Source organism: Macrosteles quadrilineatus, unplaced genomic scaffold (assembly GCF_028750875.1).
Source record: "Macrosteles quadrilineatus isolate MER2022 unplaced genomic scaffold, UCM_ALF_1.0 Scaffold_7__1_contigs__length_78375512, whole genome shotgun sequence".
Taxonomy (NCBI): Eukaryota; Metazoa; Arthropoda; class Insecta; order Hemiptera; family Cicadellidae; genus Macrosteles; species Macrosteles quadrilineatus.
The window spans coordinates 70290034-70306733 of NW_026542600.1; the positions used below are offsets into that span (position 1 = coordinate 70290034).

The window sequence follows — 16700 nt, forward strand, 5'->3', positions numbered from 1 at the left end:
AATTTGTCCACAACCACAGATATAAAGTGGATTGGGAGATGATTGGAAAACACCAAAATGTCAGTGATGCATTTTTGAACAATCATAAAAGATATGCATCCGCCGAAGGAGACTACTGAATGGTGTAACTGAAAAAAAAATATATTTTTAATCTATATTTCCAGCCGCTTGAATTTCCAGCTCTGCGACTAGTTCAATCGGCACTTTGAAATGCCCCCACGGAAGAGTGTCAATGCCGTTTTCTAGAATGAAGCGTTTATCATCGTGGGCAGATAGGGACTTTTTGTGCAGCTCTATCGAGTAGAGGTTGTGGCCCTCGCTTCTTATGGAGTTCATTGTTTTATAAATGTCCACACTGTCAAACAGGCAAGTCTTATAATCGTCGAACGTCAGCTCGTGTTTTACTACGGATTTCTTCACACCTTTGGCCTTCTTTCCGCTTTTTTTCTTTTCGTCCTCGTATGCGTACATCTTCGACCTCAGACCCACAAACTCCCTCATCACCACACCGGCGAGCTCGTCTTTCCACTTGCCCAAGACCTTCTTGTTTACGCGGGGCATGTCGTAGGGGTTATTTTCTTTGTAGTCGCTGGTATCGAAATGCTCAATCATGCTTTTCACATCTTCATAAACATCATTGGTCTCTATGACCACATTAAGAGAATCAGTGTCTGTATACTCAACTCTAACCCTGTCGCCGTATTTCCTCTTCAAAACATTATAATGGAAGTCGTAGAGGAACGTCTTCGATATGTCCAAAACACTCATTCCGACATAAATGGGCTTGTTGAAATAACAGGTGGTTTTGCTCATATGGATAGCGGCCAGGTTTTCTGTGAAAATGGTGCTGCTCTTGAAATTGGGCCGGGCGACCCACTTCTCTACCTGTCTGTCTTGTGTGGCGAGTCGGATGTCCACGCGGTTCCGGATGTTCTCCATAGTTTTTCCAAACACCGAGTTGTTCATGAGTTTAAAGAAATCCTTTTCAAAATCGTTGGCCGCCTTGGTTCTCATATCTGTGTTCAGATCTATATACGACTTCAACCACGGTCCTTGGTCAAACATTATGACTCTATGGATTTTTTTCAGCCTCATCCCCAACAAGAGGTACAATTTCAAGTTGCGATAGTGTAGTACGTATTTTTCTTTGTCATACAAGGTGGTGAGTAGCTTTTTAGTTTTCGAACCCGGAGGCGATCGTAGCTCTGGTGCTAGTGGGAGATCTCTGTGCGCGTCATGCAGCTCTTTAGGATACTCCAAATCAACCTCTAGTATATAACCGGTCGAGGATGTGTCTGATACCTCACGTACGTCAAAATTATCTGTGTTCTCTAACCACCGTATATTCCCATAACATAGCGACGACACCATAGCAAAACCATACATATTGTTCTGGTCCAGGTATAAAAGATAGGAGTTGGGTTTCTCCGGGTCGTAATCGTGCATATATGGGTTGTTGGCCTTAGCATATCGGTGACAACACTGCGAGACCCCTCCTCGAATTCCTTTGGTGATCATTAACACCATCTCATAGTCTGTTAACTGATCCAGACTTACTCCTGTGATTTTCAACATGGCGTCCCACGCTAAGCCCGGAGAGGTATAATACCAAGCCGGATCGAGTTTGTAGGTATTCATACAAACTTCACGAAAGTTCTCAATGACGTCCGCAAGGAGCAGCGTGTCTGTTCTGTTATACAGCGCGGTGTATTCTTTTAGATTTTTAATCTGGAAACTCTCCCACACTTTGCAGGCGTGCTCGTAGTCGCTGTCCTCTATGTTGGATTTATTTAATCTGTTGTAAAATGACTCTTTCGGGGGTAAAGCGGTCTCATCAAACTTTTCAATACAGTCCATATAATCGTATGGATACACTCCTTTTTTGCACACCAGTTCTAGTTTATCCCCACTGAAATATTTTGAAGTGTGTCGAAACTGATCTCTGTTTAGGTTGTTAACCAAACTATCGAGGCTAGAAGGCATGAATCTGAACGAATCTAAAAATCGTAAATTTACACCACCGGGAACAACCACCTCATAAGATATGTATTTTTCTTCATTATTAGGCACAACACGAATGTTCTCATTGTTTATGCCGAACATCTTTATAAACAGGTGGGTGTCGTAATTACTCAAGTTGTGAACAAAGATTGGTATGAAGTTGGGTTTGCGGAAATTCAGATTGCAAACCTTATGTGCCACACCTCGAAACCTCCCGGAGAGATGGTCGTGGTCGAGAGCTCTCTCATCTTTTTTGTTAAAGCGCCTACAACAAATATGACAGCTACTAGCACCAGCTATAGCTAGACGATCATCATCTGTTAAACGCATGGGTTTGGCAGCGTCTCTACTGTATAATGTGGCTACTTCTTTAGATACATTCTCAATGCTTTCAACAAACATCTTTGCAGCATCTGGACCAAAATAATCAATTGGGTCCTTATAATCACCCTCACTATATACAACATACAATGAGAAACTGATGGCTTCGTGAGATTGATATTTTTTGGTATACGACTTATCATCCGACAACTCGGGATCGCATGACGCTATGGGTGCTAAAATACTTTCAAAATCAGCATAGCATACAAAGGGGACTCTCATCTTTTTATAATGATTGCGGAAATAAACCCGTGGAGGAAAATCCCCACTCTCCGTAGTAATCATTTTTGGCATTTTTACACGTATAGGATTATGATTGTTGCAATTTTCCTTGTGTGTTTGTAGTAGACGCTCCTCTCCAAAATGCATGAGGCAGCGATTACATATCCATTTTGTTTTTGTTCTTTTGCTGATTTGAGACCTCACTAATCGACTTAAATTTTTTATACAACAATAGTGAGTATTACCTCCTGCGTTTTTTAAGTACAACAAATTTACATGTCTGTCTTTCTCATCTTTAGTTATGTATAATGGATATGTAATGTATTTTGATTTCTTTTCCTCAGTTTCTTTATCATTTTTCTTGTTGCATCCGGGATAATCTTCAAAGTATTCCACATCATTGATATTTTCTTGTTTTTCACAACCATACACATTTACAGAAACCCCCGATCGTTTTTCAAATTTTACCACATCAGTCAATGCTACTGGAAAATCAATATCTTTCAAAGCTTCATCGAATTCGTGTTCATGTTGTTTATATTTTGTAACTCTTTGAGGATCCTTTGCAGCAGGATAAAGGGCTGATAAAACAGACCACAAGAAACACTTCTGGTCGTTGTTTCTCACATTTATTACAGCCTCTTTTTTTCTTATTCCGTCAGGTAATTCGATATAACTCGAACCCCTGATTGGTTTGTATTTATTTATGTACAGCTCTAATCTAATAATTTTGCTAAGTGACCAACCAGAACCTTTTTTTGAAAAATCCTCCATTTCCGCTAAGAGATCCCCCATAGCAGTCTCAAAATATTCTGATAAATCACTTGCTAATAAAATAGGTTCATATTTTGTTTTGTAATTAAACTCTGCAATTTCTGGATCCCTCACATAATCAATCAGCAATACAAATCTAACTTTAACTTCAGATGTTTTTAAGTGGTGTTGAATTTTCTCAACAACTAAACTTTTAAGTCTATTTAAATATGTTTTGGGATCTTTTATATTATGATTGTTTTCTATTTGATAAACATTCAATCTCCTCTTAAATGCGCGTTTGCTAAGAGTAATTTCAGCATCAGTAGTCGGAGGATAGTTGGTATTTGTTACAACCTTCTTCATGCCGGAATAAATAGAGGCCGCAGTATTATATATTTTGTTGAATATTGAAGGCGGTATAAATTGAGTACCGGAAGGTCTAAACCCATTTACCGAACGTATAACCTTTTTTGGGGGCTGCCCTTTAGGAGTCGAATCAGGCGGAGGTTTACGTTTTAAGCTACTAATCCCACTAGTGCTGGGTTGGGGTTCATCTTCATTAGAAGAAGCCAACCGATTTGTTATAGGCTGGTGTATGGTTGGATTTTGTTTACAATTTTCAACATGACTAGAAAGATAGTTTTCACTGAACAATATTCTACAATAATCACATGGCACTTTAGGATTCCGATTAGGATTCTGCGGACATATTTTCTCATGTCTTGATATATTAGGCTTAGAAATAGATTTCTTACAATATAAACACACCGTAGTGTTGGCCATCACCTCTATATAGAGAACAATATTCTCACAACCAAATAAATTATTCAACGAGATAGCAAAAGACTAATTAAGAACATGTTTTAATTATCTCCACTATTGATTCAACTTTGACCCCACAAAATAAAAATATATTGTGAGTCAGAGTAGTTATAACTCTAGACTATACACACTCACTTAACACGCTTCACTAACACTTTTATAACACAACTAGCAGTTCAAGCATACAGCATACTCTATATAGGTTTCTTGCTCTAATCTAGATTGTTCTATGGTCACATGTCCGACTCCAATCTAGATTATTCTATGTTGCGTCATAGTGAGTAACGGTTATTCAAGATCAACATTCAATAAATATAAACAAAACTGGACTTCGGAGATATTTACAATAGCACGAATTCTAAACACTAGACCGGTTACTTATAGGATCGCCGATCAAAATGGCGAGGAAATTATAGGCGGATTCTATGAAAAAGAACTGCAGAAGACTGCTCTCTGAGTGTCCGGACTTTGAGGACCGTACCCCATTCTAGGACTGTACCCCGTTCTAGGACTGTACCCCGTTCTAGGGCTGTACCCTATTCTAGGGCTGTACCCTATTTCAGGGCTGTACCCTGTTCTAGGGTGTACCCTGTTCTAGGGTGTACCCTGTTCTAGGGTGTACCCTGTTCTAGGGTGTACCCTATTTCAGGGCTCTCATCCTCATCCTGCGCTCGAACAGACCTTTACATAACTACTGTTGCCTCTAGTGTATTTCAATTTACCTGAGGCAGGTAACCTGCCCGCCAACTGACTTTGTGTGAATGCTGCTTTAAGAAAGCATCCACCATACCAACACCTAAATCCTCGTTAGTTTGTCTACGACTATGGCCAACTCATTATGTAAACTGGGTAACCCACGATCACAGCCTATCAATAAAGTTTGACTTAATCTTATTCTTGGCTTTATGTTGCATTTTTATATTTGGAAGGATCGAAGGCATTAGCAAACCTATATATTTCACTAGACGCACAAACCCCAAAAATTAAACCGTCAATAATTAGTGTCAGCAAAGATTTTGATTGATTCACCAAAACATCCAATTTTTTATGGTGATGAATGAAATTAGAAGACATGACTAGCTATACAATGACAAATATACACATAAACTATTAATTTTACTAGTTGTCAGTTCAAAGTAACAAATTAAAAAAACAAGCTAACACTGATAAAGCGATTGTTGACAATACCGATCTAATTCATGACCGATACAATGACAAATATACACATAAACTATTAATTCTACAAGTTGTCAGTTCAGAGTAACAAATTAAAAAACAAACTAACACTGATAAAGCGATTTTTAACAATTTATAGACACGAGAATGCTTCAACAACAAAAGTTCTGATCAAGAATCAAAAGACAGTGAATGTTTTACACAAAATATTTACATATTCAAAGATTACAGTCAACTAAGAATAAGCAATATTTTAAGCAAAATGTTAATAAAATTAATTCACTTACACAAACTAGGCTACAAGAATAAACTTTGTTCAGGAATATTTCAAAAAAGAAATTACAAAGTCAAAAGTTAAAATTTCGTGGATAATTGAAATAATTTGCCTAATATTGCAACAGACTGATAATATCAATATGTGACGGATATTTATTTTGACTGTAAAATAGTGGACAGTTTTAGGAATCATTTATGTTGTTAATATTTTATAGATTAACAAAGTAAAAAATGAGTTTTGCATTTTTGTATTATGTGTACCTAGCTATAAAATCATCAATTATTACTTTTCTTGATATTAACATGCAAAAATGTTCAAAGTCACAACACAACTTTTGAGGCTGTAATGGAAAAAAAATCATAAATACATTCAATAGCATTACAGCTTGCTGGTTACAAATCAATAAGCTGACATAGACCTAATCAGTTTCAACGATCAAAGTCAAGAACATTCTAGTTACACAGAAACTTCAAATCTGTAAAAAAAACATCTGGTGAGTTGGTAGTATGATGGACCGAGACACCAAAGAAACGATGTTGACAAATAATCTAAGAACAGTACACTTCCGATTAACCGAGGTTGTTGGAACTGAGAATCTAAAATAGCATGCAGGTCACATAGATTTTGAGGTTAGGGGTTACGGTACCATTTCAGGAAGTCAAATACTTGTAAATATATGTTTTGACAATACTTTGCAAATGAAAAAATATCAAATAGAATGTCAATGCAAATATTTTCAGCTTGGTAAGGCACTGATATATAATATTAAATTGGTAGACAACACTATGTACAATCCATAATACACTTGGGGTACTATGAGTATTAAAACACTTAATTTGAGAACAGATTTTGTACAAAAGGAGAAAACAAAAACTACAACATGCATCAAGGTTGTGTGCTAAACATGCATAGGGAGTAGTAAAGTATTTTCTGGAAAGTTGCTATTCTTTTTAAGGATCCCATCCTTGAGCTAATTTCTAGCTTAGTTTGCCAAACAATTAGTTTACTACACAAGACAATAAACAATAAATTGAAAAAAAATGAAAAGTGAATACTCCTTTGTTTTTGAATATTTAAGACGATGCTGATTCACACCAAACACGAAAAAGGTGATTTATATAAAAAAGTGTACAAGACAGTTAGAAATTGTCCAAGTCAAGTAAAAAAAAAAAACAAAACACAAATTAATAATTTGTTATTAAATATAAATTTTCATAACTAATGAAAGTAGCTTTTATTTTTATAATAAGTGATTTTTATACTTAGTTAAGTTACATTCAGCAACAGAGTTTTATAGGATTTTGTGTTTCATAATGGCCCAGCTATAAATTCTGACAAGCTTTGAGAAATAAAAATATGTTTGCTTACTGTTAGTAAACATGCAGGTTTAATCATGAAATAAAAGGTGAATTAAAATACTACAGTGGTGAAATGGATGTTTTTGTGAGTATCACCTTTGTCATTTCCATATAGATGTTCTGTGGGGCATAATATAAGGGGTGAGGGACATCACAGCAGTAGTGACCAGAGTGTGATCGAGGCATTAGTGTGGTAGGCGAGGGCACATTGGGTACATTGCGTCTTTCCCTCATGGACATTGACCTCAGCGGCATTGACGGGGGGCCAGGGGGAAGGTAACCGTCCAATTGTAAGCGATGTGAATGATTTTCATTAGACTCTTCGGCAAAACCCACCAGCCGTCGACTGAGTCTCTTTTCCGCCTTGGCCATCGCCGTGATTGCAGCAAACTTTTTGAGCAAGGTGAAGCGGCGGAAGGCGCGCTGGATTGTCAGAGCTGCATGTCTGGCTTTTACCCCGCCGTACTTTCTCTCCAGCATTTCAATCTGCTTATCTAACAGATCCTGTGATAGCTCGTACCTGCAAATAAAGAAAAATCATACAACACCCTAATAGCTAACGGGTAAGTAATTCTCTTGTTTATCATTTATCCCATTTATACCTGGTTCTCAGATAAGCCCCCACAGATCATTTTACAGGATGATTAGAAAAATTTGTAAGTATGATATTCTTGTGGTAAAATTAATAATGTTATAAAAATCATTAAAATATATTACAGTTGAGTTTGGAGATCAAAAGCTTGGATGGATAACAGGTACAAATCAGTAAATCTATGAGTTTAAGCTTTGTGAACGAGTTATGCAAACTACTGAGCTCGACTCGGTTTGATTTTGTTGTGAAAATTTTGTAACCTCATATCTCACATCCCACTTTTTCAGGAGGCAAACCATTATCTTGTTCTAGGAGTCATGAAAAGACCTCCCATAACAAATTTGTAAGGAGTTAAGGAATACAAGTATTTTAAAATAATGTTTGTTTTGTAAAGTATTTAAAAGATTTTCTCATTCATACATGAAAGAGCTGAACACATCCCAAACATCGAATTCAATAAGTGTGTTGTGAGGATTAAAAATATTCTTGTATTAGAAACTGTTACTGTCTTATATAACCTAGAATTTTTCCTTTCACATGGGTGAACAAAAAATCCCACACAGGTGGCAAGTGAAATGCGCTACTGTATAGGATGAACTGATACAGAACAAAATTGAACTGTAGCCTACTGCCTTGGGCTTACCAACTGAGTCACCGACTTACCAATTGAAGGAACACAGGCACAACATCCAATGAGCACTATTTTAAAGGCAGCAACATTATTATACCCAACAAAATTATTATTTTATCAACAAACCAAAATGTTCTGTTATTGTAACAACACATCTTGTACACTTAACAAATTTTTTTTTTTTTTTTTGCATTGTGCCAATCAGTTTTACAAGCGTTTCATAGTTAAGTCAGTGAATTAATTGAAATTCTTACACACTCATTTGAGACAAATGTAAAAGTTATGTGGCAATTTGATTCCTTGTTTGTATGAAACTAGTTTACAGTTTACACATTTTGAAGTGAATTTGGTAGAACATTTAGAGTGTGTAAACATCTGGATGGGAGATCTGAATGTAAGAGTGGGTATAGGAGAGGATATAAAGATGTGTTGGGTGTTTTCGGATATGGACCACGAAATAGGGAAGGCTTTTGGGGATAGGTTGGACTTGTGTGGAAGAAATTGTATGGCAATTGGAAATAGGAGATTCCGGAAAAGGGTGGGTCATGTAGTCACGATATTTAATTGGGATGGAAATCAGAAAAGTGTCATTGACTACATAGTTGTGGATAAGATATGGGGAGAAAAATTGATCGATGTTAAGGTGATAACTAAAAGGGGAAATGACTAGGATAAAAAGTTGGAAGCTACAACAGAAAGGGGGAAAAAATGTTTAAATGCTCGTAATACAGAAGCTATAGCTGACGTTGAAGCGGAATGGGACAATAAGATAGTATTAGTAGGGTCAGCTGAAGAAGTGTGAGAGAGAACAAGAGAGAGGAGGAAAGACAAGACTACAGATTGGTGGAATGAAAGAACAATAGTTGCGGTAGGATAATAAATACATCGACAGTAGCACATTCGAGTGGTGGACAGGGAAGGTTCGAGGTGAGTTGGCGTTCTGTGCTGAAGGATCATCGCATCGGTGACCAAGTGGTACAGCTGTTTGATTGGGGTATATTACAGCTGTCTATTGGATTTTAGTGGCCAAGTAGACCCCACCTGTTGATAAGGTGCGTTGAGGTTATTATTGGCAAGCTATCCTGTCACTCACTTTGTTTTAAGCACTTTGGGCTTAATTATTGGATAGTTACAATGAAGCCTTGTAACGACCCAAAATCCGTCATAGCCTGAGTTACGAAGTCAGCAACGACCCAATAGGAGAGTGGAGAATCGGCGAAGGTCTGGTGGCGATTATTGCACAATTGTTTGGTGACTTGTTTACAAAGGTATGGTAAGTATGAGACAGCCCTTATCAAAAACTATGGAATTTTACCCAGCCATTGTAGGCTGATCTATCTCTGGCAAACGTTTGCGACCTCATATACATATTTTCCCAGTGCAGGAAAAGGTGTGTCGCAGACCCCGACAACGATGATGTACAGCAATTCTTTTTCTACTGTGTTTGGAGGGAAGTCAGAAGGAACCTTGAAACGGTTGTCGGACCAGTTTCGCCAAACACACTTGTCCATCTGATGTTGTTGAGTCTCGTATCGAGGAACCTTGTTTCTACTTTCTCCAGGGGAGTGCCAAAGTGAAGAGAACTAAACAGCTGTGATACACCAGAGCAGCTGAACCCGGTGGATCATCGTGGTTGGAGTGCCATCTCTGGCGTACAAATGCACCCTCTTGAAGTATTGCAAATAGCATTTCCGAGAGGGTTTCCATTGCCTGGACCGATAGGTTTTTAGAGGGTGAGAGTCCCACACGCCAGAGTAAAAGAAATCTTTAGACGGTGCATAAAGAATTTCTCTATAAAAAATAGCATAAAAAAGGTATAGGACCGAAAGAAAGGTACAATGAGTGGTTTAAGGAATTGTATAGGATTCACAAATGCTGTGTCAGGACAATTGCAGAGTATACCAGTTGGTTACTATACAAATAAGTAAGGAAAAGAGCAAAGTAATGGTGATTGGAAGAGATAGAAAATTGGAACAACCTTTAAAAGTATAGGGGGAACCGCTTAAGTTAGTTTATATATCAAGGCATGGTGTTATCAAACTATATGGGATAATGGCACAAGAGGTGATTTGACTAGACTGGGAAAGGTGCAGGGTTTTATCAAAGTGTTAGACATCTAGTCTAGGATAAAGATATACCAAAGACTGCAAAAGTTACTATGTATAAATCTTATTTGAGAGGACAAATAGTTGAACAAAGTTTGAAAGAACTAATAGAGAAATCAAGATTGATATGGTCGGCCACTTAAGAAGAATGGAAAATGATATAATCCCTAAGAAGAATTAAGGAGCTTCACAATAATGGAAGAAGACCAAGAGGAGACCTAGAAGAAGGTGGATGGACGATGTGAAACAAGATGTGAAAGCAAGAGGAAACAAGAGGATTGCAGTGGCAATATGTGGAGGAAGATGGATTGTGGAGGGACAAAAGAAGATGTAGAGGCCTAGTGAACACCCAGATATAACCGGATCGGGAGAGGATATGTATGTACTTACACATTTTGAATACGAGAGCGCTTGATGATATCACTACTGCTACGAATCGATCCTTTCTTGGAAAGTCCCTGGGACCAGCCATGGCAAGGGAACACCCCATCTTGCCTGGACTCTTCCCTGAGTGACAAGTTGTATAAATATATCATGAAAACTTTTGTTACCTCACTACCTCTGTTACCAAAGATGATTTCATTTTTATATCTGATTGTGAAATAAACAACTACTGATTGGGTGCAGAAATGCCGAGTAACACCACCTGTTACGTTTTACCTAACAGTTGGGAGAGGTCACGCTCATTTTACCAAGTAACTGTTTCTATTACTTCTCGCCACAGGATTCAATATATTATTTGGACATTTTCTGATCTGAAGGCAAGTTATTAATTAGATTAAGCTACATTGAATAGTTACTTCACAATTTATAATACTGCAATATTATATTTTTATTTTAAAATAAATATAAAAAATAACTATCCTCACTCGACCAAACCCAACTTGCACTTAAAACGGTTAGGAGACAGCTAACAGATTCTTACCTGATAATTATTTGTCCAAAACTAATTACTTACTTGAATTATCATCTACCTGTAACTAGGACGGGACTTCAACCCTTTGGCCAGTCACCAGGTAGACCTCCGGTCAGGAGACAGGTTCCATCAAACAGTGAAATGAGTATTGTATCCCAATATGTTGTTAATCCTTTGACACTATTTATGTAAGCTGTATACCTCATATACAACGGATAAAGATAATTTTATTAAGTAAGAATAGTATAAAAATTTCGCTGATGTTTGAATTTTCATTTAGATTCATTGATTGAATGACTGAATAATATTCCCACTTCACACAGTGATGTAGGCTATGAGAAACCAATAAATTCAGATTATAATTTTCAAATAAAGGCTACTTACCCTTCTTTGGCAATTGTTCCATTGATGCTGCAAGATACAAAAGTCTGTGCATTACGTTCCTTGGCCATTCCAATTCTGTAACACACAAAAGTACTTTTGAAATGTATGCAATAAACAGGCAATTGACTGAAATAGTTTGTGCTGAAAAAGAGTACTGTTTTGGAACAATTCAATAACTTGGATTTTATTTTCTTCAGTCCTAATACCAAGTTGTGATTGGTCTTGAACAAATCAGTCACTGATCATGATGTTCTTTGATTAATGCCAGGTCACTACAGACCCAATGATGTGGCAAGAAGGGGAGGGGTCTCGGTGTAAATTCACATAAAAATTGCCAATATCGTTGGAATAGGATGTTTAAAAATATCCAGTTTTGAAGTTTTTTATTCTTGCTGAACATTAGATGGTAGCCAATAATTTTTGGTAATGCTAATTACAAAATGCCCGTAACTGACTAAACAAAATTCAGTTAAGATTTTATGCGTTATAAACAATGCCAACGAATATTTAACGTTTACACTTTGAATTTTTATTGTAAATACTATTAAAAGACTAACGAGAGAGCTGACGGGTCACTCAGCTGCCGCAGGAGCTTTAGAGACTGGAGGGAAAAATGTCAAGTTCAACTTCAAATGATGTAATTTTTAGTGGTCAATTTTTTAAAGTGTATAAGCATTGTTAATAGAAAATGTATACGGCAGTTAAACTTGTATGGGTTGTAGCGACGGATATTTTAAAATTTATGTCTTAACGATATGATAACATTGTCCTTGGGATGGGCCTACTCTGTACATCACACCAAAGAGACCAAAAAGTATTCGGATCTGTAATTCTTTGGTTGTATTTAACAGGGGGTTGAAAATGTTTATTATTATTATTTGACATTGGTAAGTCAAATATTAGCAACTGTACGTATGACACTGCTTACAACAGCCGTTTGTCATTGTGCCTGTATTGTGTTCACCCATAACTTAATTAGGCCAGTGAAACTCTTTCTGTGCCCCTATTAAGAATCCTTGGAATATTTGTGTGAGCTACCAAATTACTGGCGCCATCGTGCGTCCAATGTGATCCTAGTCTTAATTCAAATGTGTTCATTTCCATGAAAAAATAATGTGTTCCTATAGATTCAGAAGGTAAAAAACTAGGCTACCTAAGTATGACATGGGATATCAAAATTACAATTTTACAGTGTGGCCGAAAAGTCCCTTTACACAATTTGTTATTACGTTTTACACTGTTATAAACGGAACGACGGCCAATACTGACACGTGTGGGGTAAGGGAGCAGTGGTGGGAGAAAGTGAAACCCCTCCCCCGCCTTGCCACGCGGGCTCAGCCCAAGGTCGCCGACGCCCCCTCAGTCTCAGTCCAAATCTGAGTCAGACAACATGGCGGACACCAGTGTGTTTAGTGTCGAGGAGCGTTTGGTTGTTTCTGTGTGGGTGCATGAGCGTCCTCACAACAGAAAAACAATGGAGGAAATCATGAATGACTTTGCAGTGCGGTTTGGGAAACCTTCACCGTCCCGGCAAACATTAATAGCGTGGGAAAAGAAGGTGTTTGCAACGGGATCCGTTCTTGACGCGCCAAGAAGTGGACGACCGATTAGCCTACTCGAGTCGAAACCTGCGCTGCTGTGGAAGCTTCCGTTGCACGTTCGCCAATGAAATCCACCAGAAAACGGTCTTCAGAGCTGGGAAATCCACGAACAACAATGCAAGACCACATGCGAAAGGATTTAGATATGAAGTGCTTTCGGCCCCTGTCAGTCAACGAGTTAACAGACAACGATATGGACCTTCGTGTGCAAGCGTGCCAGGTTATGCTTCGAGCGCTTTCTGAGGCACAGAGACAGGAAAAACGTCATGTTTAGTGACGAATGTGTGATTTACCGCAGTTCTCGCAACCGGAATGTTTATTTCTGGTCGAAAGAAAATCCTCACTTTAATGAGGAAGTTGAAAATAACCCGCCTCAAGTGATGCTTTGGGCTGGGATAACTTCCGACCACCTGCTTGGCCCCTATTTTTTCGAGGGCACTGTTAACCAAGACAGCTATCTTCGAATGATAAATGAATTGTTGGTTCCTCAACTAAGAGCACAGGGAATATGGGACACAGTTATTTTGCAGCAGGATGGTGCTCCGCCACACTTTGCGCTGAGTGTTCGCCGCCGACTGAATGAACTCCTGCCAGACCGATGGATTGGACGAGGGTCTGCAAACTGTCCTTCCCCAATGCCCTGGCCTCCAAGGAGCCCCGAACTGACGACAGCTGACAACGCACTGTGGGGTTTTATCAAGGAAGAGGTGAGGAAACAGCGGTATGCCACAAATGACGAGCTAAGAGAAGGAGTAAGGGCGTCGTTTGGACGAGTCACACCTGAGATGCTGCGACGAATAAGCAAAAGAACATGGCGTCGAATCAAGCTGTGCCGAGACCACGGAGGTATGCGCACCGACGTTTTGGACTAATTTTCTTGTTCACTATTAAGTAATTGTCAATAAATTTGTGATTAAAGAAAATTCGAATGGTTTTACTTAATACCTATAAAACTTATATTCAGTGTAAAGGGACTTTTCGGCCACCCTGCACAAGGAGACATCTCTAATACTTTATCTTTTTAATAATCAACTATAGAATAGACCTATCTTACAAATTCTATGAATAACTTAAGCCTAAGTTACCGTAAGTTAACCCTAGCAGTGGCAAATGTTAGATGTGTGGGATGGCCAGCCCCTTTTGGCGATTTAGGAGACCTTTTTTTTGAAAATTCGTAAAAATTAAACCGTAGAAGTAAACTTAGCCAACCTCATATTCCTTTTATTTGTAAGAACAGGAGATTCTAGAAATAGTAATATAATAATGATTTAGAAAGTTTTTTGTTTTTTTTGTAAAATGAAAAGAATAAAAAAATTTTAATTTTCTTTTTGAAATTTCAAAAGCAGTTTGTGTAAAATTTTTACTACAGATTTTTTATGGGAAATTCATTATATAGGTACAATTAGTAGGCAATCTAATTCCCTACATAGAAATATATAACATGTTAGGAAAATAATTTTTCTTTGTGTAGGGTAAGTTTTTTGGGCGTAATATAATAACAAATGGAGAACCGGAAAAATTTAAAACCGTAGTGTTAGTTTGTGTTGTAAAAAAGTTATATAATTAGCAAAAATTTAAAACCGTAGTGTTAGTTTGCGTTGTAAAAAAGTTATATAACAAGCATATCAAGTTAAACGATGGTATGCCATTTGTTATAAATTTCGAAAACAGCTGTTTTCATAAAATTGTACCTGTTGTCCAATCAATATTTTGTTCTAAATATCAATACCTACCACAATGAAGATAAAATCAATGGCTATCCAGTGGTACCACCCGCAACATCCCAAGACGAAAACTACCCGAGCAGGGTAATGCCAAACAAGTCTTTTTTTGTCAGTTCCCAAGTGTCGGCTGCAAAATTCGTGCCGCCCCAAAAATTCATTTGATTTCTAATCGTCGTGACATTGTTATATACCTACTACAGGGTTTGTTTATAGGCTATTAAAAAATTAAAGTGCAGAATGTGATCTTTCGAATGGTATATATTGTTCACATCAGAGTTGATTATAAGCGGGTCTTTTACCATTACAAAAATTTCGGCCCATACTATCGTATTACGCTGGTGGCCATTCTAGGCGTCTTGGCAAATGAGCGTATTAATCGTTGGCCACTGCTAGGGTTAATAAAAAAATATACCTGAACCTGGCCAAGTCTAAGTTAGGCTAACTATTTATTGCTTCTGACACTTTGTCAAGAAGAAATCAAGCATCAACGTTCCTTGGTCTTAAAGACTGTGGGGAAAAAGCAATGGTGTGATGGTAGGCCTACTGTAATTGTTTTGGGCCAGTTTAGTCAGACTTTTTATTCCGTATGCAAGTTAACTTTTAAATACTGCACGTTAAGGCCGAGGTCTTGGAAAAGATTAAGTTAAGCGGGCATTAGCCAAAAAAACTAAAAGTTTTATAAATATTAATGACAACGCCCTATATTTACAGCAGAGGTGCCCATCCCCCCAAACACAGAGGCGCAATCCCCCCCCCCAAGCCAAATGAGTAGTTCCCCGTCCCCCCCCCCCAATTTATGCTGCCGTCTATTTAAACCTACCCCCCCCCCCCCAATTTATCTGACTGAATTTTTCCTTTAGGGTACCTCATAAAACGAGCATTTAAAGTATTTAGTGAACTTGAGGTACGAAAAACAAACTTGCTGATAATCAAAATTAAATGTTTAATAGGAAACGTCATTTAACAATACCAACATTTACTCAGTATTGCAATAGACAACGTCTTCAAAAATACAACAATATACTCGGTGAATTACTCTACTCCAACACAGTAGGTACTGTAACTGTACAATATATTAGGTGGTGTAAATTTTTACAGGGCTTACGAACTCAAACAGCTTTAAGTGAATTAATAATACTTTGGCAAAAAGTATCCTGTTTCAAAATTATAGGCTGAGTCACAAAATAAGTCAGACTTGTTGCTTGCCACTCCCAGGCTGCCTACTACAAAAATCGCCAAGCAAAATACCCACAATACCTTAATTGCCAACAGTACCTACAAAAAGTTTTTGTGACGAAGTAATCTTATAATTCATTTTGATAGCCCCAGGATTTCCTTTTATGAGTAATAATGGTAAAAATGCATGTTGTCAGACAATCCCTTTGTAGGCCTACACATAACACAAACCATTACAGATAGGCCTATCAATTCACGTGTGTACATTCAAGTCGGCATGACTGGAAGTAAACTGAACTGAATCAGGTTATTATGACGGACCGACGATTAAATACTTTGAGGAGTTTGAAACATATGGTCTCTGGATTGTCGTCTGTGTTATCAAAAGCTGATATTGGACTAGGTAATTGTGGTGACGGAGGAGAGTGTTGAAAATATAATGGGATTCATAATTGACTTCTCCATTCAAAATTATTGACATTAATATATCCAATTAATATGCTGGATATAAATGATGGTCTTGAAATTCGCGAAAGGAAATTTAAATACTTTGAGGAGTTTGAAACATATAAATACAT

The 16700-nt window shown here is 37.7% G+C and overlaps 1 protein-coding gene across 4 annotated transcripts in view; it reads right to left on the bottom strand.

Moving 5' to 3' along the window:
- The window catches only part of LOC128997961 (IQ motif and SEC7 domain-containing protein 1), a 52926-nt gene that overhangs the window by 34921 nt on the left and 1305 nt on the right, over window positions 1–16700 (bottom strand). For 3 of the 4 annotated variants that reach the window (XM_054423828.1, XM_054423829.1, XM_054423827.1), the window contains exons 2-4: window positions 11622–11696; window positions 10712–10828; window positions 7090–7513 (exon numbers count right to left, since the gene is read on the bottom strand). In XM_054423828.1, coding sequence (XP_054279803.1) covers window positions 7090–7513; window positions 10712–10828; window positions 11622–11696 — 616 coding nt within the window. The remainder of the gene's footprint in view (window positions 1–7089; window positions 7514–10711; window positions 10829–11621; window positions 11697–16700) is intronic. The other variant, XM_054423830.1, reaches the window with a different exon arrangement.